This window comes from Symphalangus syndactylus, chromosome 5 (assembly GCF_028878055.3).
Source record: "Symphalangus syndactylus isolate Jambi chromosome 5, NHGRI_mSymSyn1-v2.1_pri, whole genome shotgun sequence".
In the NCBI taxonomy this organism is placed as follows: domain Eukaryota; kingdom Metazoa; phylum Chordata; class Mammalia; order Primates; family Hylobatidae; genus Symphalangus; species Symphalangus syndactylus.
In genome coordinates, this window is record NC_072427.2 from 31,860,766 (window position 1) to 31,882,741 (window position 21,976).

General features: G+C 49.5%; 1 protein-coding gene across 5 annotated transcripts in view; it reads right to left on the reverse strand.

Annotated features, from left to right (window-relative positions):
- Positions 1-15,916: 15,916 nt before the first annotated feature.
- Positions 15,917-21,976, reverse strand: part of PML (PML nuclear body scaffold) — a 52,444-nt gene continuing 46,384 nt past the window's right edge. For 2 of the 5 annotated variants that reach the window (XM_055277811.2, XM_055277810.2), the window contains 2 exons: positions 19,550-19,700; positions 15,917-18,467 (listed from right to left, as the gene is read on the reverse strand). In XM_055277811.2, the coding sequence (XP_055133786.1) occupies positions 17,680-18,467; positions 19,550-19,700 (939 nt within the window). In that variant the 3' untranslated portion in view covers positions 15,917-17,679. Of the gene's footprint in view, positions 18,468-19,549; positions 19,701-21,976 lie in introns of those variants that run through there. The other 3 variants (XM_063640163.1, XM_055277813.2, XM_055277815.2) reach the window with 2 other exon arrangements.

The following is a 21,976-nucleotide window of genomic DNA, read 5'->3' on the forward strand; positions in this document are numbered from 1 at the left end:
TTGTAGAATGAGTTTGGAATAGTTGGGTAAGCCTCTAGTTTTGGAATAGTTTGGGTAAGTATGGTATTAGTTCTTCTTTAAATGTTTGGTAGAATTCAGCAGTGAAGCATCAGGTCCCAGGCTTGTCTTTGCTGGGAGACTTTTTATTACCACTTCGATCTCATTATTTCTTATTGGTCTGTTCAGGTTTTGGATTTCATCATGGTTCATTCTTGGGAGGCTGGACGTGTCTACAAATTTATCCATTTTTAGTAGGATAAATTTATCCATTTTTAGTAGGTTTTTATATTTCTTTGCATATAGTTGCTTATAATAGACCATAGTGATCCTGTGAATTTTTGCGGTATCAGTTGTAATGTTTCCTTTTTCATCTTTGATTTTATTCACTTGGGTCTTCTTTTTGTCTTAGTCTTAGTTAGGCTAAAAGTTTGTTAATGTTGTTTCTCTTTTCCAAAAACCAACTTTTCTTTTCATTGATGCTTTGTTTTCTTCATTTCAATTCCATTTATTTCTGCTCTGATCTTTATTATTTCTTTTCTTCTTCTAATTTTGGGTTTGCTTTGCTCTTGCTTTTCTATTTCTTTAAGGTGCATTGTTAGGTTGTTTATTTGATGCTTTTCTACTTTTTAAAAATAGGTGTTTACAGCCATAAAGTTCCCTCTTAGTACTGCTTTTGTCGTATCCCATAGGTTCTGGCATGTTGTGTTTCCATTATCATTTAAGAAATGTTTCAATTTCCTTCTTAATTTCTTCATTGACCCACTGGTCATTCCAGAGCATATTATTTGATCTCCATGTGTTTGTATAGTTTCCAACATTTCTCTTGTTACTAACTTCTAGTTTTATTCCATTGTGATCACAGAAGATGTTTGATATTATTTCATTTTTTTCTAATGTTTTAAGACATGTCGTGTGACCTAAGACATGGTCTGTCCTTGAGAATGATCCATGTGCTGAGAAAAAAAAATGTGTATTCTGTAGCCCAAGGGAGAAGACACCCACCCCCACTCTGCTGCAACACACAGTGCTCTGCTCAGGGATGGGGCAGTGGTGTGCTGTTGTTACACAAGGGGCTGTCTGTCGGGGAGGGAACAGAAGTCTGTTCTGTAGTGTTTGCCATTTTCCATGGTGCAAATCTTCCATGGCTGATTTCAAGCTGCCAACATCTTCTCAGCCTGGGCTTGTTTATACCCACCCTTGGGAAGGCTTTCCAGGTATTTGAAAGGATATGGGTGTTGTGATCTAAACTTTACCTTTATTAGGGGACACCCCAAGCCCAGTTATGCTAAGGTTCTTGCAGACTCAGAGGAACTGCCCTGATGGTCTCGGATAAGAACTGGAAGAATTCTCATTGTTCAATTCCCACCTATGAGTGAGAACATGCGGTGTTTGGTTTTTTGTCCTTGCGATAGTTTACTGAGAATGATGTTTTCCAGTTTCATCCATGTCCCTACAAAGGACACGAACTCATCATTTTTTATGGCTGCATAGTATTCCATGGTGTGTATGTGCCACATTTTCTTAATCCAGTCTATCATTGTTGGACATTTGGGTTGGTTCCAACTCTTTGCTATTGTGAATAGTGCCGCAATAAACATACGTGTGCATGTGTCTTTATAGCAGCCTGATTTATAGTCCTTTGGGTATATACCCAGTAATGGGATGGCTGGGTCAAATGGTATTTCTAGTTCTAGATCCCTGAGGAATCGCCACTCATGGACACAGGAAGGGGAACATCACGCTCCGGGGACTGTTGTGGGGTGGGGGGAGGGGGGAGGGACAGCATTAGGAGATACACCTAATGCTAAATGACGAGTTAATGGGTGCAGGAAATCAACATGGCACATGGATACATATGTAACAAACCTGCACATTGTGCACATGTACCCTAAAACCCTAAAGTATAATAAAAAAAAAAAAAAAAAAAAAAAGAACTGGAAGAATTCTCTGGGCTACCAGGCAGTAGAGACTCTTATTCTCTACCTGTAATTTCTCTCCAAAAAACAGTCTCTCTCTCTCTATCTCTGTCTGTCTTCCTTCCTCCCTCCTTCCCTTTCTCTCTCTCTGCTGAGCCACTTGAAGCTGGGGGTGAGCTGACACAACATCCCTATGGCCACCACCACTGGGACTGCACTGGGTCAGACCTAAAGCCAGCAAAGCACTGGGTCTCACTCAGGGCCCACTGTCAACACTACCTGGCTATCGTCTATGTTCACTCAAGGCCCTGGGGCTCCACCATCAGCAGGTGGCAAAGCCAGCCAGGCTTGTCTTTCCCTTCAGGGCAATGAGTTTCCTCAGGCCCTGGCGGGTCCAGAGATGCTGTCTGGGGTCAAAAACCTTAGAAATTTACCGGTGCTTTATTCTAAAGTGGCTGAGCTGACATTGAAACCACGAGACAAAGTCCTTCCCACTCTGCCTTTCCCTTTCCACAGGCAGAGGAGCCCCACCCTGTGGCCACCACCACAGGCCCACAGGGAGTGCTGCCAGGCTACTGTGGATGTTCACTTAGGGCCCAAGGGCTCTTAAGTCACTTGTGGTGAATGCTTCCAGGCCTGGGACTCACCCTTCAGGGCAGTGGGCTCCCGTCTGGCTTAGGACAGGCCCAGAAATGCTGTCAAGGCATTTTAGCCAAGGCCTAAAATCAGTGACCACAAGAGCCCATTTGGTGCTCTACCCCATTGTGGCCAGGCAGGTACCTAAGCTGCAAAACAAAGTCCCTTTTACTTTTCCTTCTGCTTTTCTCAAGCAGAAGAAATCTCTCACCACAGCCACCACAGCTGGGAATGTGCTGGGTCTCACCTGAAGCCAGCCACCTCGCAGGGGGAACGATTGGTAGAGACTACTATTCAGTCATCTTGCTCTGCCCCTCCTCCCTCACTTAACTTTACCTCCTAAAAGCCTGTTTCCAAATACAATCACATACAGGGTTAGGGCTCCAAGTATGAATTTTCAGGAGACACAATTCAGTCTATAGCATTTGGACTTGAGAAGAGGGAGGAAAAGAACATGCACAGGAAGGTCACAGTGTAAGCAACAGTATGGAGGTGGGAAAGTTCAGCTCATGGATAGGAAAAATTGATCCAAGTTGGCAGGGCCCACAGGGAGATGTGGTGGGGTGGTGAGAGGTGGCCACATCAAAAGAACCTTGAATCCCAGGCTGAGGTGGGAGGCATTTCCTGTTGTATACAAGGTGCCATGAGGTGGTGGGGAGGGTAACATGATGAACGGACATTTGGGAGGATGGATCTGGCATCAGCGATGGGTGGGGGTAAGGAGTGAACAAAGCCGGAGGCCAGGAAACTGGACACATGGCCCAGAGTTCAGGCTTAGGCTGTTCAAATGTAGTTTCCACACTGAGTTCCCATGTGGATTTAAGCATGCAGGGGGTAGATGATTTGGAAAAGCAAAACCATTCTCTTCCCATTACCACACAGTTTCCCAGCTGAGTTCATCACCAGAGTCCTACACATCAAACAGTCGACCTTCCCCAAACTCTGTCCCTAGAAGCTGTGACCCAGAGGGAGCCCTTGTCCAGCTGTAGCCCAGGGACACTGCAGCCTGAGCAGGACTGTACCTGTTCCCTCCCAGGAGCCTCATCTCTGTCTGGCCTGGCTTTGGCTTCAAATGCCCTCAGCTTTGGCTTCAAAACCTGCTGGGTCAGATTCATGAGAGCTCTGGCCTTCTTTGGTTTAGGGATTTTTAAATAGCTTTTTCAAGCAGGCAGTAGATCAACTCTGCTTGGTTACCTCTAAGAACTGGCTACAACTCACAGAAATCTATTATACTCATAGCTGTGGTTTGATTACATGGAAAGGAAACAGATTAAAATCAGCCAGGGGAAGAAAGGCGTAGGGCTGAGTCCAGGAGGGCACCAGGCATGGAGTGTCCATTATCCCTTCCCCATGCAGTCAGAACGCATTCCCCTCCCAGCTTTGCTATGTGCCAATACACATGGAGTATTCCCAGCCAGTGAGGCTCCCTCAAGCCTCAGTGTTCAGGGTTTTTACTGGAACTTCATCACAGAGGCATGCATGATTGTCCACGTGGATCCTCTCAGTTTCCAGTCTCCAGTCCTTCCAGGAGTGACCTAAAGCCTGGACTCTAAATCACACAGCCGCTTTTCCTGGCCTGGCTAGTCCCCACCCTAAATATTATTATTAGACCAGCCATCATGAGTCAAGATCCCCAGGCAAAGATATTCCTATCAGGTATTACATGTTAACGGTTACCTCCCAGGAGTCTAGGACAAAGGCCAGACCTCTTTTTGGTCAAGGATAACTTTTATTTGAAACTATACAACATGCCATCACTCTGTTATCCTATTCTTCAAAATAACCCTAATTGGTGGGTAAGGATGTTTATTATTATAAACAAGATCTCAAGAGTTAAGACGCTTGGGCAAGGTTGCACAGTCGATCCTGGACTCATGGTACAAGACTCCTTCCACTCCCTGAGAGCCCTGAGTCCTGAGAAGATGGAAACAAGGTGTGTATATGTGTGTGTGTGTGCACGTGTGTGTGCACGTGTGTTTGTGTGTAAATGTACATCTAATGAGTATGTGTGGATATGTGTATGTCTCTGTGTATACATTTGGATGTCTGTGTGTCTATATGCATGTTTGTGTGTGTGTGTGTGTGTTTGTGTGTGTGTGTACAGTGGTGCACTCCTGTAATGCCAGCTACTCAGGAGGCAGACAGGGGAAGATCACTTGAACCCAGGAGTTTGAGACAGAGAGAATATTTCAATGATCTTTTTCTTGCAGTTAGAAGGAAAAACCTGGGGCTGAGCATAAAGAGACAAAGCACAGCGTACAGAGGCAGAGAAATATCTAATAAAAACAAGTGACCAAGAATTCATTAGTTCATCTATAAAGAAATATAGCACTTTAGCAGCAGATTAAAACTGGAAGATAATTTCCTCTAGAACCCTGATAATCTTTGTGAGAAAACTGTTGGCCACATATGTTAATTGCCAAAACTCACAAGGCCCTGTGCAACAGAATTGGAGAGTAAAACCATCTTTTTAAACTCACTATGCTACAAGTGGCATTCAACTCTTTCTCAATTAAGATTTCACAAACCTACCTCCAGCTTCCAGATGGTGAGGGAAAGTGTGATGAGATTTTACGATAAATTGTGCCTGTCTCTGAGTCCATCCCCTCCCATTGAAGAGAAGGAAAATGAGGTGAGCACATTACAGCCCTGCCTGACAAAAGTCACAAGGGAAGCAAATGATTATTATTTAAAACCAGAGAGTCCTATAATTTATTCACGAATGCCACACATTCTATAACAGATCTTCCATTTCAATTTACTTGTATTCTTTGAAGCAAATTTATAAGATTCAAATTATTCAGAAAATGCTCCCAAGTAAATAGAAGAAAATACTTTAACCACATGAAGTATCATGCTACACAATATGGTGTGGTGATGAATGGTGCAGGCTCTAAAACCAGAAAACATGGGTTCAAGTCCTGGCCCTACCACCTTGGGAAAGTTACATGGTCTCTCTGTGCCTCCATTTCCCCATCTAAAATGTGGGGATGACAATAATAGTGTCTATTTCACAGAGTTGTTTTGATGAAAATAATATATATAAAGCACTGTGAACACCAGTTAGTGTTATATAAGTGTTTGCTATAGTTATTTTAACATTTCAGATTATAAATATCTACCCTGTTATTCAGATGACAAGCGTCCCTAAGCTGATGACATGATGAAGAGCTTTTGGGTTTCTTAATTTCCATCAGTTTTCTGAGGGAAAAAATACCACATGAAGAGGAGCAACTGAAGCAGGCGTGAGAAGGAAACTTGGCTTAAGATTGGGGGGCTAGGGTTTATTAGGCTTTTGTCTTCTAAAAATGTCCTAAGCTCCATTGATAAGAAGATGCTTAATATCAATCTAGCTAAAAAGGACCAATAGACCCCACAAGACACTGAGTTACAGACAAAAATAGAAGGGTAATAAATGAAATCTGGAAAACTACACAACCAGAAAAGTAAACAACTACCAGTACCCAAAACATGGCTAAATCTCACAGGATTATGTTGAATGAAAGAAGCCAGCCACAAACGTGCACACACTGAATGATCCCACTTATATGAAGCTCAAGAACAGGAGAAACTAATCCATGGTGACAGAGGTCAGGATCCTGGTTAACTTTGAGGGGACAGCAACTGAGAAGGGGCAAGAGGGAGCCCTCTGTGCTGATGGGAACATTCTATATCTTGAGCTGAGTGGTGGTTACATGAGTGTGCACATATGTAAAGACTATGGAGTTGACCGGGCGCGGTGACTCACAACTGTAATCCCAGCACTTTGGGAGGCCTGGGCAGGTGGAACACTTGAGGTCAGGAGTTCAAGACCAGCCTGGTCAACATGGTGAAACCCCATCTCTACTACCATACAAAAATTAGCCAGGCGTGGTGGCAGACGCCTATATGCCCAGCTACTCAGGAGGCTGAGGCTGGAGAATCGCTTGAACCCGGGAGGCAGAGGTTGCAGTGAGCCAAGATCTTTCCACTGCACTCCAGTCTGGGTAACAGAGCAAGACTCCATCTCAAAAACAAAAAAACAAACCAAAAAACGATAGTACAAAGTTGTAACTTAAGGTATATGAACCTCACTGTATGTAAGATACTGTCTTAGTCCATTTGTGGTGTTATAACAAAATATCTGAGACTGGGTAATGGGTAAAGAATAAAAATGTGTTTCTCACAGTTCTGATGTCTGGGAAGTCCAATATCAACGGGTCAGTGGGTTTGTAGTCTAGAAAGGGCTGCTCCTGCTTCCAAGATGGCACCTTGGTGGAAAGGATAGAAAAGCAAAAGAAGAAAACTGAGCTAGGTAGCTCCCTCAAGCCATTTCGTAAGGTCACTAATCCCATTCATGAGGGGGCTCCTCCCTTACAGCTTAGTCATCTCCTAAAGACTCCACCTCTTAATACTATCACATTGGGGTTTAAGTTCCAATATGAATTTTAAAGGAGACACGATCATTCCAACCATAGCAAATATGCTTTACTAAAAAGAAAAAGGAAAATCTTGTCTCTAAACATAGTATTTTAAGAGTTTATACCTACAACCCAATTTTCCACTTGCTTGATGACCATGAGTGTCATTCTTAGCTGAGAAAAGTTTCAGTAAATTATTTTTCTCACATCATCTATTAATATCTTATTAGGATAAAACCAAATTTCTAACCTGGATTTTAGGTTAAGATAGAAACCCATAGTCATTTGTTGCAATGTGAGAATGACAGAGATATTAACTAACAGAATCCAACTATAAAACTAAATTTAAGGGCACAATTCTCTACTAATGACTCCCCTAGACAAATCATTACTTGGATGTCAATTAATCAACTAAAAATGGGAGTGAGAACAGTTCGAGTCCTTTTTGCAATGGATGGATGTTTACAAGACTATTAAGTGAAGAGGGTTTCAGAAACAAAGGGATAAACGGCATGCTAATTTGGGGTTGGAGTAATGAGATGATCTTGGAAATATAAATGGGACTTGTCTACTTGCAATTCAATAAACCAATATACGTAAATTCAAAGAGACAAACGAAATGAGCACTCAGAACAAAATTACAGGAATAGTTCCGGACGCAGTGGCTCACTCCTGTAATCCCAGCACTTTGGGAAGCTGAGGCGGGCAAATCACCTGAGGTCAGGAGTTTCTGACCAGCCTGGCCAACGTGGTGAAACCCTGTCTCTACTAAAAATGCAAAAATTAACCAGGCATGGTGGCACGCGCCTATAGTACCGGCTACTTGGGAGACTGACGCAGGAGAATGGCGTGAACCCTGCAGGCGGAACTTGCAGTGAGCCGAGATTGCACCACTGCACTCCAGCCTGGGCCACAGAGCGAGACTCTGTCTCAAAAAAAAAAAAAAAAAAAAAAAAAAAAAAAAAAATTACAGGAATATATTTAGCAAAGAGGCACCAAAGTTAAGGGCCACTGTCCCACCTCTGACATCTTCTGACATCTTTAATTCTGGAGTAATGGGGATTGAAAGCCAGGGAACACAGTCTTCTGACTGGAAGCTAAAACCAGGTTTTGGGGTAGGTTGAGAGAGACTGTTCAGACTCAAGATGCATGTTGCCAGGTCGAAAATATCCCGATTGCAAGAGCATTTGCAAAGACAATGGTGCTCAGGGAAAGAGAATGCTGTGTGTTTAACAGGAAAAAAAATTAAAAGAATGGAAACAAGGAAGAAAAAGTGACCGGCAGGTACGGTGACCATACGTTATGGTTTGCAAGGTACAGCTAAGGTTATGTCTGCTGTGCCGGTGCAATTATTATAGTGCCCCTTTCACTCTCTGAAGCGTCTGGGTTTGGATGATAAAGCATAGATCACCCTACCAAAGACAGGAAATTAGCCAGAAGACCCATGTGCCCATTTTAAATGGTGTTGACTAATCTGCAGTCGCGCTCGTGCTACTGCCCAGCTGAGCGCTGGGCACCACCTCTCTCGCCCTACCCCGCCCTGCCTGGGTCTCCTGGAAGGCTGGAGCGGAACCCTCGGCTCCCGCGCTGCTCTGGTGCCACCTGCAGGTTATAGGGGGGAACTGCTTCTCCACCCCCACCCCGCTCTCCTCCACCCGGCCTCCCCACCCCAATCCTGTACAGCCTTGCCCAACCCTGGACAGCCTTGGACTTGGCCAAGACATTCAGAGCAAGTGAAGCCCTGGCTGGGGAGTGGGTTGGACCCGACAGTGAAGCCCGCATTACAATCAGACCGGCCCAGTTTAAACTAACGAAGCCAAGCTCCTCTTCTTCCTAACCACCCCTGTCGTCTCACTTTGTAGACGGGAAACTGAAGTCTAATTCAGAATTTTCGTTGGTAGTGTATCTGGAATTGGTGGGTTCTTGGTCTGACTTCAAGAATGAAGCCACAGACCCTCGCGGTGAGTGTTAGAGTTCTTAAACTCCGCGTGTCCGGAGTTTCTTCTTTCTGGTGGGTTCATGGTCTTGCTGGCTCAGGAGTGAAGCTGCAGACCTTTGCCATTGAGTGCTACGGCCCTTAAGGTCGCGCTTCTGGAGTTGTTCGCTCCTCCCAGTGGGTTCGTGGTCTCCCTGGCTTCAGATGTGAAGCTGCAGCACTTCGCGGTGAGTTTTATAGCTCATAAATCAGTGTGTACTTAGAGTGAGTAGTATCAAGATTTATCATAAAGAGCCACAAAACAAGAAAACGCTCCCCAACCCAGAACAGGACCGCAGCACTCTTACCACTGCTGGCTCGGGCAGCCTGCTTTTATTCTCTTATCCGGCCCCACCCACATCCCGCTGATTGGTCCATTTTACAGAGAGCCGATTGGTCTGTTTTACAGAGAGCTGATTGGTCCATTTTGACAGGGGGCTGATTGGTGCGTTTGCAATCCCTGAGCTGGACACAAAAGTTCTCCACCTCCCCACTAGATTAGCTAGATAGAGAGTGTGGATTGGTGTATTTACAAACCCTAAGCTAGACACAGAGTGCTGATTGGTGCATTTACAAACCTTGAGCTAGATACAGAGTGCCGATTGGTGCATTTACAATCCCTTAGCTAGACATAAAGGTTCTCCAAGTCCCCACCAGAGTAACTAGATACAGAGTGCTGACTGGTGCATTCACAAACCCTGAGCTAGACACAGGGTGCTGATTGGTGTGTTTACAAACCTTGAGCTAGAGACAGAGTGCTGACTGGTGTATTTACAATCCCTTAGCTAGACATAAAGATTCTCCAAGTCCTCACCAGACTCAGGAGCCCAGCTGGCTTCACCCAGTGGATCCCGCACCGGGGTGGCAGGTGGAGCTGCCCGTCAGTCCCGTGCGCTGGCACTCCTCAGCCCTTGGGTGGTCGATGGGACTGGGCGCCATGGAGCAGGGGACAGCGCTGGTCCTGGAGGCTCGGGCCGCACAGAAGCCCACGGCAGGGAGGAGGCTCAGGCATGGAGGGCTGCAGGTCCCGATCCCTGCCCCGCGGGGAGGCAGCTAAGGCCTGGCGAGAAGTCGAGCACAGCAGCTGCTGGCCCAGGTGCTAAGCCCCTCACTACCTGGGGCTTGCGGGCCGGCGGGCCGGCCGCTGCGGGTGCAGGGCCCGCTGAGCCTACGCCCACCCGGAACTCGCACTGGCCCGCAAGCGCCGCGCGCAGCCCAGGTTCCCGCCCCCCGGCTCTCCCTCCACACCTCCCCGCAAGCTGAGGGAGCCGGCTCCGGCCTCCGCCAGCCCAGGAAGGGACTCCCACCGTGCAGCGGCGGGCTGAAGGGCTCCTCAAGTGCCGCCAAAGTGGGGGCCTAGGCAGAGGAGGCCCGAAAGCTATTGAGGGCTGCCAGCACGCTGTCACCTCTCAGTGGGATTGTGAAGCATACAGCTGGAGCCTCCCAGGTGGCATTCCCCACATCCGTCTTTCCGCTAACACTTTAAGGGTAGTGGGGAAGTAAGAAAGCTTAAGCTTACTGAGCTCGTACTGTGTACTAGCCAGAGTGGGCACTTTTCTCTTCAGCCTCGCAATTGATGGGAAATAGTGATTGTACAACTAGCATACAGGATCAGAGTGGGCTAGCGATGTGCTCACAGTCTCTCAGCTGAAACTGGAATCCAGGGGTCTTTGACTCTAAAGCTAGTGCTCATTTTAGGTCTCCAGCTTGAGCAATAGTTGCAAAATGCAAAGAGCACCATGAAAATCTAATATTGATCCATTTAAGACTGTATTGCAAACAGAAACATAGAGTGTCTTCGTGGGGAGTGACGGTGAGGTGGGGAGATTATCTCAGTTCTATGTAACCTGGGAACTCTCCAAGGAAAATGAATGCAGCATGACTGAGTGCAATTTGTCTGATAAAATCTGTCAGAACGTGGGGCCTTGTGGGTCCTGAGTGAAGGTAAGAACCCATAGTGCTGGATATTTGCTAAGGTGTTCTTTATAAAATTACTCAGGGCCTCAGGGCCTCCACCTTCTTCATGACCCTAGGTCCACTTGCCTCACCCTCCCAAAGTGCTGGGATTACAGGCATGAGCCACTGCGCCCAGCTGGTTGGTCTGACTTACTGTGCAATCTATCCACCCTGGGGTCAGCCAGGGCTTTAAGGCTCTAGAACTGTAGGAGATAGTGCTCCTAAATTCCACCCCCAGGCCCTCTGCACTCAGTCTGAGATGAATGATTTCAGGAAATCAGACAAGCAACACAGGATTTCACAATATCTCATACTTGTCTGACTGGCTAGCGTTTTGGAAAATTTCTGTGGTTAGCTAGCTAGCTTTTGTAATCTGCTTGGCAATCAAGTTTGGGATATTTATAATATTTATAAACTGAATTTAGCACAGTCCAGGCAGCTGGTCTTAGTTTAAGGAAGTTCCTTGAGCCAAGAATGAAGGAATTTTCCTCTCACTTGACAGCAAATGCATTTTGTAAGGGTGAATAGAGACTTCCAAACTTCCTGTTTTTTGTTTTTGTTTGTTTGGTTGTTTCATTTTGTTTTTGTTTGTTTGCTTTTAGTATGGGGAGAATCTGTTGAAATTCTAGACTCTTCTCTCAACAGAGTCTCCACAGGTATTTGCTTTATTCAGGTCCAGTGGGTCTGGAGCTGACATCTGGATTCAGAGACAAAAATAAATGATGGTACTGGCCCCATTCCTCCCCCAGCCCCAGGCTCAGCCTGTGCCCGTGCCTGGGACCAGGACCAAGGCCACTACAGGCGAGCGTGTCCTCAGAAACCTGGATCTCCATTCCCTTCCGTCTCCCTCCACCTGGCCCACCTAGTCTCCACCCACATAGAGATGCAGCCCACATCCCACCCACTCCTTCCCGTGACCACTTCTTACCTACATTATAACGGGGTGGGGCCTTACCCTAAATCATGCATTCTCAACAGAGGCATTATTACCCCACAGAGGATGAAAAGGCAGGGGAGGAAGGGCAGTTGACCATTTTAGCTATTACTATGGTTTCTGACCCTCCAAAGGCTCACCGTCCATACATATGTCCATGTAAGGAAGAAGTAAAACCATCTCTATTTGCAGATGATGCGATCTTGTATCTAGAAAATCCTATGGAATGTACAGTGTATCTATGGTATTAAAATTTCATAGAGTGAGGCACAATTGGGAAAAAATGCTAAAAATGCTCCTTAAGAGGACAATAATAATAATTATAAAAAGGTCCAGAAACACTGCCCTAAACGAAAAAATTAAAAGCACAGGGACAAGAAGGTGGGGGTAGCTTCCAGGGACCTGCTTTCTGCATCACCTGAGACTGACAGCTCAGGAGAGCATGGAAAGGAGAGAAGGACAGACCAGGCAGCCTGCCCCCAACACATGGCCATGCGCTCCATGATGTGGGCCACAGATGGTGCCAGTCTAGACACAGGCTCCCTGCAGGCAAATCCCAGCTCTGCCACATGCAAGTTTAATGACCCTGACAAGGTACTCAGCCTTGCTGCCCTGCTGTGCTCCTCTGTAGGAGGAAGATGGGCTGTAACCACATAGGACAGTTGGGAAGATTAAAGAAGGTTACTTGTGCTAAATGGTGAAATGGTGTCTGGTACCCAGTTATCTTACCTGGTTGTCCCATGCTCTCTCTCCTGGGCAGGATTGCCCACTCCTCGGTCCCTCCAATCCGATTGGTGTACATTGACCTTGTTGGAGTTGTGAGCTCAGGCAGATCCCCTGCCAGGTGCTTCTAGAAGAGGATTTGGGGGAAAAGGCAGATTGAACTTGGGGTGCCTATTAGGGGGTTGAGAAGCTCCTGCCCATCTGTTCACAGTTCCATGGACTTTTCAGTTGCTAAAGTCACAAAGACTTGTGGCCTGAAGAGTGACTTTAACTCCATTTCTAACTAAATTCCTAACTCACCCCAATTCTAACTCAATTCCTAATTCCTAAGGTTTATTCTCAACCTTAAGCACCAAATGTGCCCCTCCATCTGATCTAATCCCAAATCCTAACCTGGGGCCTCCCCTGAACTTTAGCTGTAACCCTCACCCCGATTCTAAGCCCACCCCATCCTTACCCCGGTTCTAACTTGGGGCCTATCCTTAGCTGTAGAGCTCACCCTAAGTCCACTGGTAACCCAGTATTTCCCCAAATTAACAGGTCATTCACTTCCACAGTCATAAGTGTTGCTCTACTTGCATCCCTTCCGAGTGTGGGGTTACTTACTATTTGTCCTAAGTGGATCTTTAAAGAATTCCACTTCAGCATCATTTTGAGCAACTAGATCGCAGAAATCACATTTTTTTTTTTTTTTTTTTGAGATGGAGTCTCGCTCTATTGCCCAGGCTGGAGTGCAGTGGTGCGATCTCAGCTCACTGCAGCCTCTGCCTCCCAGGTTCAAACGATTCTCCTGCCTCAGCCTCCGGAGTAGCTGGAACTACAGGTACGCGCAACCACGCCCAGCTAATTTTTTGTATTTTTAGTAGAGACAGTGTTTCACCGTGTTAGCCAGGATTATCTTGATTCCCCAACCTCATGATCCACCTGCCTCGGCCTCCCAAAGTGCTGGGATTACAGGCTTGAGCCATCACACCCAGCCAGAAATCACACTTTTGATGAGCTGGTTGTATTGTTTCTTTTTTTTCTTTTTTCTTTTTCTTTTTTTTTTTTTCTTTTTGAGATGGAATTTCACTCTTGTCACCTAGGCTGGAGTGCAGTGGCACAATCTCGGCTCACTGCAACCTCCTCTTCCCAGGTTCAAGCAATTCTCCTGCTTCAGAGCCTCCCAAATAGCTGGGATTGCAGGCACGGGCCACCACACCCAGCAAATTTTTGTATTTTTTGTACAGACAGGTTTCACCATGTTGGCCAGGCTGGTCTCGAACTCCTGACCTCAAGTGACCCACCCTCCTCGGCCTCCACAAAATGAGCGTTGTGATTACAGGTGTGAACCACCGCGCATGGCCTGGTTGTATTGTTTCTAACAGATGTTAAAATAAATATAAAAGGTTTAGCATTTAAAAAAAAAAAAGTTTCTTCACGTGCCTCATATCTACAGTTATCTACCAGACCACGGGAAGCGCGCATAGCACTTTAGAAAGGACTGAGCTGCCTGAGCCTAAGCCGCCAGCACCGCCAGCAACGCCAGCATCACCAGCACCACCGTGGCCCACGCCCGTTGCCAGGCACCTTGCGGGGGCTGCAGCGCCCTCTGCTGGCGGAGTCCGGGAGCAGCCCTAGCTCAGCTCCCCTTCTCCCCAGGCAGGGTCCCCAGTGTCCTACCCCCTTTGGCTTGACATTTGGTGCATCCCAGCCCGAGTGGGATGCACACTAGCCATGGAGTTTCCTTAATTGTGAGGAGTGAAGAAAGATGAGATGGGAGCCCCTTACTCTAGGCTTAGGTGCTGGAAGCACCTGGGGTGTGAGGCAGAGACAAGGCTGAGGTCAGAGAAGGAGAGGGGGCCTGCTGGCAGGGCTGGGCTGAGGGTGAGACTCTGAGGCATGGAGAGTGGTCAGGGTTGGGGCCAGCAGTCAGAGTGAGGCTGGGATAGGGAGAAGGGTGGACATGGGCAGGGAGAAGGGTGGACATGGGCCAGGACAAGGGGAGGTGGAGGGTGGGAGAACAGCCTGGCCAGGCTCTGTGACAGCAGCTGGTGCTAAGAGCCAGGTTGGGGTTGGGGGCAAAGCAGATTTTTAAATGACTTCAGGCCTCAGAAGGAGACCCTGGAGCAGGGCTTCGCTGAGCTCCCACACAGAAAGCTTGTTCTCTACTCCAGGCCCCAGTGACTGAAATGTCCCATCTGGGTGTGCTGGGAGCACAGTGCCACCTCCTGCCCAGCCCCTCCATGGTTGGCCCCTTGATCTTGGCTCCCTCAGACCCTAGGACCCCCACAATTGTTTGTTCATCCCAGATCTTGTTCTTTACTACCCTGAAGACAAGCCCATGTTTGTTTCTTTCTAAGATCTAAAATGTGTTTATTTTCCTATAATTCATAAAGCACTTTATAAAGCAGTAAGGTCTTAAATTTGTGTACTTTTAAAATATACCAAAAAGCTATCTTCACACACATTTTCTCATTGTTTCCCACAAAGATCCCTTGAAGTCAAAAGGAGCCACATTCTCCCGTTTGACAGAGGCGCAGCCTGAGGATCAAAGAGGGAGGTAAATGTGCCAAAGAGGGCCACAGACTACCAAGTGAGTATTGAAACTCAGTGTCCTGACTTCTAACCCAGTAAGCTCCCATTAGTTGACGTGTAAACACCTGAGATATGGTCCAAAGATGAAGCACAGGTGACATATTGGGACTGGATCTTCTTGGTCAAAGGATCAAGCCGAGAGAATAAAACTCCAGGACTGGAATCTGGGCATCTGGGATGGTAGTTGGGGTCAAGGGTGGTGGCACTGATCAATTCCCATTACCTGGCTGCTCACCCACACCAGTGGTGGACTAATTCCTATAATGCTTGTGCCATGGGAATCCCTTGGGTACTAACTGAAGTTCCATCTGTGATGGTCAAGACAACACATTCATCACCTGTTACCAAAGTCCTGGGCCTCCCACACCTCCCTTTTTAAGGGTTTTACCACCTGTCACTCAAGGAACACAGAGAGAAGTACAGGATTAGCCAGTGAGGGGCAGTGGCAAAGTTCCTGCAGACTCTGGTCTCTAGTTCCCGACTTTCTCTAGGAAGTAATTCTTGAAATCTGTGCTTCTTTCCCTCCATGTGGCACTCCCATTTGGAGATGATCCAAAGGCAAGCCTACCCTGGGTCTCCCCACTTGTCATGGGGGGGTTCACATGCTTAAGGCTCACAGCACTGAGCAACAAAGGGCTGTTAACTCTGCTAAGTCCTAAAAGACGCCCCACAAAACACAGTTGTGCTGGGCAAGTGGCCATAAGCCTGTGCCTGGGAGAGCCCCCTCCTATCCAGGCAAAAGGCTTCTCAGTGATTCTTCTGGGGGTGCTGAGCAGAGTCTGTGATTGGAGCATCAGGCTTTCAAGATTCACATCTTTATTAAAGGCTGTGACAGTGGAGGCAGGGCAGAACACCCCCCAATCACATCTGAAAACAGCACACATGGTGGGGCTGGAAATCAGTGGGCCCAGTCTCCCTTCCTCCTTCCATCTGCATCAATCTGTTTCCATCGGTGCTTCAGAACCAGCGCCTGCTTTAACAGTTTGGCATCAGAATCTTATTTTAAATGCATCAAAGTTCACTGTGAGAGCCAGCACTCCGGTCGTGGGAACAAGACCCTACGGAATTCCTCAGTGGGTCTTCAGGGCCCCCATGGGATGGGGCTGCAGTATGGGTACACAGATTTCACCGACGTGAAAGCTGAGGTCATCAGCCATGGAGGCTAGAGGCCGGGGCTGCTTGGGAAGCATCCCAGGAGCAGGGAGCCAATGAGAAGGGATGGGAAGGAGGGAGGAGGAGGAAGGGTCCGTTGTTCTGCTAATCAGAGCGGACAACCCTGACCTGCCTCTGTTCTGCTGTTGACCTCTGATGTGACCACAAGGTTGGGGACTAACAGTTTGGAATAGGAGCTAGAATTCAAGGATGAGAAATCTTCCTGTCCACTGCCTCAGAGGCCTGCTTTCCATTCCTAAAAATGCAGGATGGCACAGCCAGATGGCAGCTCTGACCATGGAGGCCAATCAGCCCATTTTGCAGATGGGGACACTAGAGCTTAGGAAGGGGCCTATTCCTAGGCCACACTCACTGCACAGTCAGAGATAGGGACAGGACTTTCTCTGCTGTTCCACACTGCTTCCCCTTGGAGGAGCAGTCTATGAGAGCAGCGGTTCTCAAACTTGAGCATGCACCAGCATCACCGGGAGAACCTGTTAAAACACAGACTGCTGGGCCCCACCCTGAAGATTCTGATTCCAGAGGCCTGCGGTAGAGCCCACGGGTCTGCATTTCTAAGAAGCTCCCAGGGGATGCTGATGCCACAGGTCCTGGACTACACGCTGAGTAGTGCTGGGCACTCCTTGGGATGGCTGAGGGTGAGGGCAGTGCAGGAAGAGCCAAGGGCCATGCTGTGAGGGGTCTGGTGGCCTGAGGACCGAAGAGCAAAGCTGTGGCCAAGCAGAGGTGTCTGTGCAGCCAGGAGGAAGGAAGCAAGCTTTGCAAGGTCAGGCTTTGGAAGCAGGGACATGCGTGGAACATCAGTTTCTGTCTTTGCTGATGAGGCCCCTCTGGGATGAAAGGAGAAGGGAACAGAGTTGACCTCTGGGCAGGTGGAGGGTGGAGGACCCTAACCTCATGAGGGGCAGTTTGGTTTGGAAGGCACTTTGAGTCGCCATGGGCTGCCAGCGCTGTAGCCAGCATCCCCTCAGACTGTTCTCTGTGGGAGCTGTCAGCAGGTGTCCTGGGGCAGGGGCTGGGGTCAGTGCAGAGCTGTAAGGGCACCCAAGGTAGTGGCAGGTGGGATGGATGGGGAAAGACCAGGGCCACCTAGAGAGCCCAGAGGTCATGCCTTCCTCACTCAGGACCTCCCTGGTTCTAGCTCCTGGAAGGAGAGGCTAATAGGAGTCTGGTGCACACCTGGGGTGGTGGGTGCTCAGCTTTGGACCCTTCTCTGTAGGATGTTTAGAGAAGGGAAATTTGGTCCCAGAGAAAGGGAACTGATTCTGAACCAAATGACAACTGAGGGCTGGGTACCAGGACCTGGGAATGCTGTGATGGGTGGGGCCTGGCTCAGGGACCCCATCCCTCTCTGCCCACCAGAGACTCCAAGCCAGTCACCCCCTCCTCTCAGCTCTGCTGGGAGGCCCTCTCTGCCAAGCCATGGCCAACAGGAGGGGTGGAGACTCCTTCTGCCCGTGCCAGCGCCGGACCCTCCAACAGGCCTTCGAAGTAGTTGCCCAGAGCCTGCAGGTTGAGAGCAGGCTGGGCAGGGGGCAACGCAGTGGTCTGCAGGCTCAGATAGCGGCTGTACTTCTTCAGGCCCCCCTGCCGGTCACGGCGGTGTGCACTCAGCAGCTCCATGAAGCTCACGTTATGTAGTGCCAGGAGGCGGGCCTCGGCCCGGGGCAGCACAGCCGCCTGCACCAGGGGCTGCAGGGAGGCAAAGCACTGCAGGCTACTGAAGGGGTAGACATGCTGGGCCAGCTGGGGGCCCGGGGAGACCTCGAGGAGGCGGCACAGGTCACGCATGGCCAGCACGGCAGCCATGGCGCTGCGCTCGCTCATGTTTCTCGCCAGGTAGGTCTGGGCCAGGTTCTTGAGTTTGAAGCTGCTGGCCCCGGGCACACGCTCCCGGATGAGGGGCAGGGCAGCCAGGAAGCCCGAGATGGCCTCCTGGAATTCCCACAGCCTGTTAATGTCCTCCAGGGCCCGGAAGAAGTTCGGGAGGCCAGGCCCCCACAGCTTGTAGCAGGCCAAGATAGGGCGGCGCATGGAGCTCAGAAAGCTGAGGAAGTGCTGCAGCCCCACCTCCAGGGACACGGCCTTGGAGTAGATGCTGAAGAAGGCTTCAGGCTGGATGACCACTCGGAACTTGCTTTCCCGGTTCACCGCAGCCAGCTGGCTAATCTTCTGGGCTGGGCAGGAGAGAAGATCAGGGTGAGGACCCAGGGGCACAGAGAGCTCTGGGGTGGGAGCAGGGGGTCCTCTAGGGCTGCTGACCCACCATCTAGAGAACCTCACCTTGGGGCCTGCTGGCAGTAGCCACACATCAGCCCCCAGATGCAGCTCTGACCCTGGTTCTGACGGGATAGCAGTCAGAAGGGGAGGCTCGGCTGCCCTCCAAACACTTTGCTCACCAGCTGGGGATCCAGCTCTCCCCTCCTCCACTACCAGCCCCAGAGTTGGCCAAACCCCATGGATACAGGTCCCTCCTGTCTTCTGTCAGCCTCAGCCACCTGCACTAGAGATCCCAGGCTGTTTGAACTTAGCTCTCCATCCCACGCTCCTTCCTCCAATCCCCTCAAGGACCCCAGCGCAGTCAGAGCCCTGGGACATAGACAGCACTCCACTCAGAGCAAGGCCAAGAGCCTCCCACTGAGGTCTGCAAATGACTTTCCTGTACCATGAAAACACTTGCTGGTTCTGTCTGGCTGGGCTAGCCCCAATGTTGAGTCCATGCCACAGGGTACAGCCTGGGGCTCTGGCTCAAGGAGGGGCATTTGCAGAGCCAGGGCAAGCAGTGGAGGAAGTCGAGGGGCTTCCAGGATAAGGGGTCTGATCCCTCTGTGACCTTGGATCTGTGGGCAGCCCTGTGCAGCCACCTGTGGGATTGGCCCTCTACTCAGAAACGTGTAGCACAGCCAGAGGCCTTACTTGGATGACAGGGCTCACGGCAATGAGCATACGCACTGTGTTTCTGTCTAGGAGTGTGTTCCCCAGGCTCTCTGTCTAAGAGAAGAACTGGTCAGAGGTGCACTTGTGGAGGCATCTGCCTCCCTCGCACACTCAGGCACTGGATAAGGCGGACGTCTTTATTCAAGCCAGCAAATGACATGCCAGGAGCCCAGGTGAGCCTGAGTGCTCTGCCCAGCCTGGCTGTAGCTGTTGGCCAGGGCTCAGAGCTCTCCCGGGCCTGGCAGATGGCTCTGCCTGCACTTCTTTTTGGGACTCAGAGACTAAGTTAGAAAGGGGTGGGGGTAGCCCCAGGAGAACCCACTTTCATTGTCAATCTTGAGGTCAAAGAAAACCAGAGGTCTGTCTTCTGCTCGGGGGTCAGCAAGGTTCTCGTCCAGGACCCTGAGGGTGCTGGGGCCTTCCAGCTGGAGGTCGCTGGACTCACTGCTGCTGTCATCCAGCTCTCGGGAGGACTGCAACACAGAAAAACCAAGCGTCAGGGATTCAGAGGGCCAAGGCAAGCACCTGTGCAGAACACTAGCAAGCTGGTATAGCTGGGGGCATCTGTGTGCACATGAAGGAGGGTGTACCACTGGGAATGGGGACATGTGTGCACAAGAGAAGGTACGTGTGCATGAATGGGTGTGAACTGGGTGTGTCACATGTGAGGGTTACATGTGTGAACCAGGGCATACACCCTCATGAGTAGGGGAGGGAGGGTGACACACACAGGTTGTGAACGTGCATGTGTGGGAATGAATCCAAGTGCTAAGTCTGTGTGTACATGCACAGTTAAGTGTGAGCTGTGAACCTGCGTTGACACAAGCATATGGAAGTGTGAGAGAAAATGCCAGTGGGTGTGTGCATGAGTGTGTTGTGTTGCTTATGGAGGCTCAGGGAAGGAGCCATCTGCTGTGGCAGGCAGGACCTGAGATGTCTGCTCCTAATTTCATCTTTCTGAGCAGACTCAGAAGGAACACCAAAAACTTGGGACGGGAGAAAGAAGCCTCATCTTGAACCCCAGATGATTCTTTGGAAGGGGTTGGGAGCCTGCCTTTTCTTGTCCCCGAAGTCAGCCGAGGTGCCAGTGTCCTACACAAAGGCGAGGGGAAGGACTGCTTGGTCTCCTGAAGGCCATATCTAGGTGGACACCCAGGTCCTTGCCAGTGAGAGAGCAGTGGAGGCTCTTGGCATCTGCCCCAGTGGCTTAGACAAACCTGAGTTTTGGGAGTCCTTCAGGTGAGGCGTTCTCTCCTGCCCCAAGGTCCTGGTGGGAACACAGTTCGAGGAGCCATGGGGTGGGGAGCCAGAGGATGAGGGAAGGGCTCCAGCTCTGAGATTTTCCCAAGGGACTGGGACTACAGAGGGAGGTGGAGCCTCTGATGGTAATACAAAGTTAATTGCTTATCATCTGCTCAGCTGCCAAGTCCAGATGTTTAGTCTTTGGTGACCAACTTGGAACCTCCCATGAATGCCACCTGTGGACATTAGCCAGAGACCAGCAAGAAAGAGACACGGCCAGGATCACAGGGCCAGTTGGGAGCATGGCTGGGACAGAGTCCAGGGCAGGCCTTGGGTTTTTCCTCTTTATGGACTGCCTCTGGCTTCTCAATGAAGTTGGTGTCACCTGGTGCTAAAGCCTCAGTTAATTCTGGCCTCTGGCTAATGTCCCTGGCCTAGGAGACAGCACATTTCCCCAGACCTTTCCAACGCCTAAGTGAAACATCTGTTTCCAACCAAGCTTCAACTGAGAGAAAAAGCATTACCACCCACAAGTAACCTAAGATGTGGTGGGTTTTCCTAGGAGTGGCTGGATTTCACTTGATTTGCATTTCACAGCCCTGCTCCAGGCTTGTCAGCTTTCTGCCAGTTATTGTCAGAAGCACACACACACTATGAATCCATCTAGAGCTGGCTTTGCCTCTTCATATCCAAGGATCTAGTCAGAGAGTCTGCCCAGCGCCTCGCATCTCCAGATCCCCATTCAGCCATGCTGTCAAAGGCTGATTTCACACGTCTTGCTCCGGGTGAGCCCACACTGCTGTCTCGCCTTTCCGACTCGGTTTCCTCCCTGTAAGGAGCCTTCTGCAAGGCATCTTCCTAGCTTGTAGCTGGGTGGCTGAAGACTCCACCTTCTCCCGCTTTGGGAGAATCCAGTTGTTTCCTCTCTCCAGGCTTCACCGGGCAGCAGCGCTCTCCCACAAGCTGGCGGAGGGGCTGGGCTCCCCTTCTGGGTCCTCCCTGGTTCAGATCCCTGGTGCCAATAGCTGAGGCTGCGTCCATGCTGCCACCCACTGACACGGCACACAGGACTTTCTCCTTTTCGTTCTTCTTCCTGCTCCAAAGGCAACTGCAAATGCCCCTTTGTGTTCCTGAGTGCCTCCACAAAGCTCGGGGCAATGTCCTTGGCCTTAGAACCAGTCTTCTCACCTTCAGATCTGCTCTTCCAAGAGGAGAGCTCCCTGGAGAGCCACAGTGCTGTCTCTTTAGGCGACCTCTCCCATTGTTACAGCAGGGTCATTTATGGCAGCCACTAGAACCTCATTTTTAGAGCCTTCCATTGTCCCGGGGCCAGGGAAATGTCCTTTGTCCTAAACTTACTCGAGCTGCCTTCTCTAAGAAACCTCTACTGGCTCCCTTAATAAAAGGACACCCCCTTTCCACCCAGCTTGTTAATGGAGGAGAGGCTGGATCTTTCAGCCCTGACTCATTTCCTCCAAAATTCCTCTTGCCCTTGGGGAGTTCCATA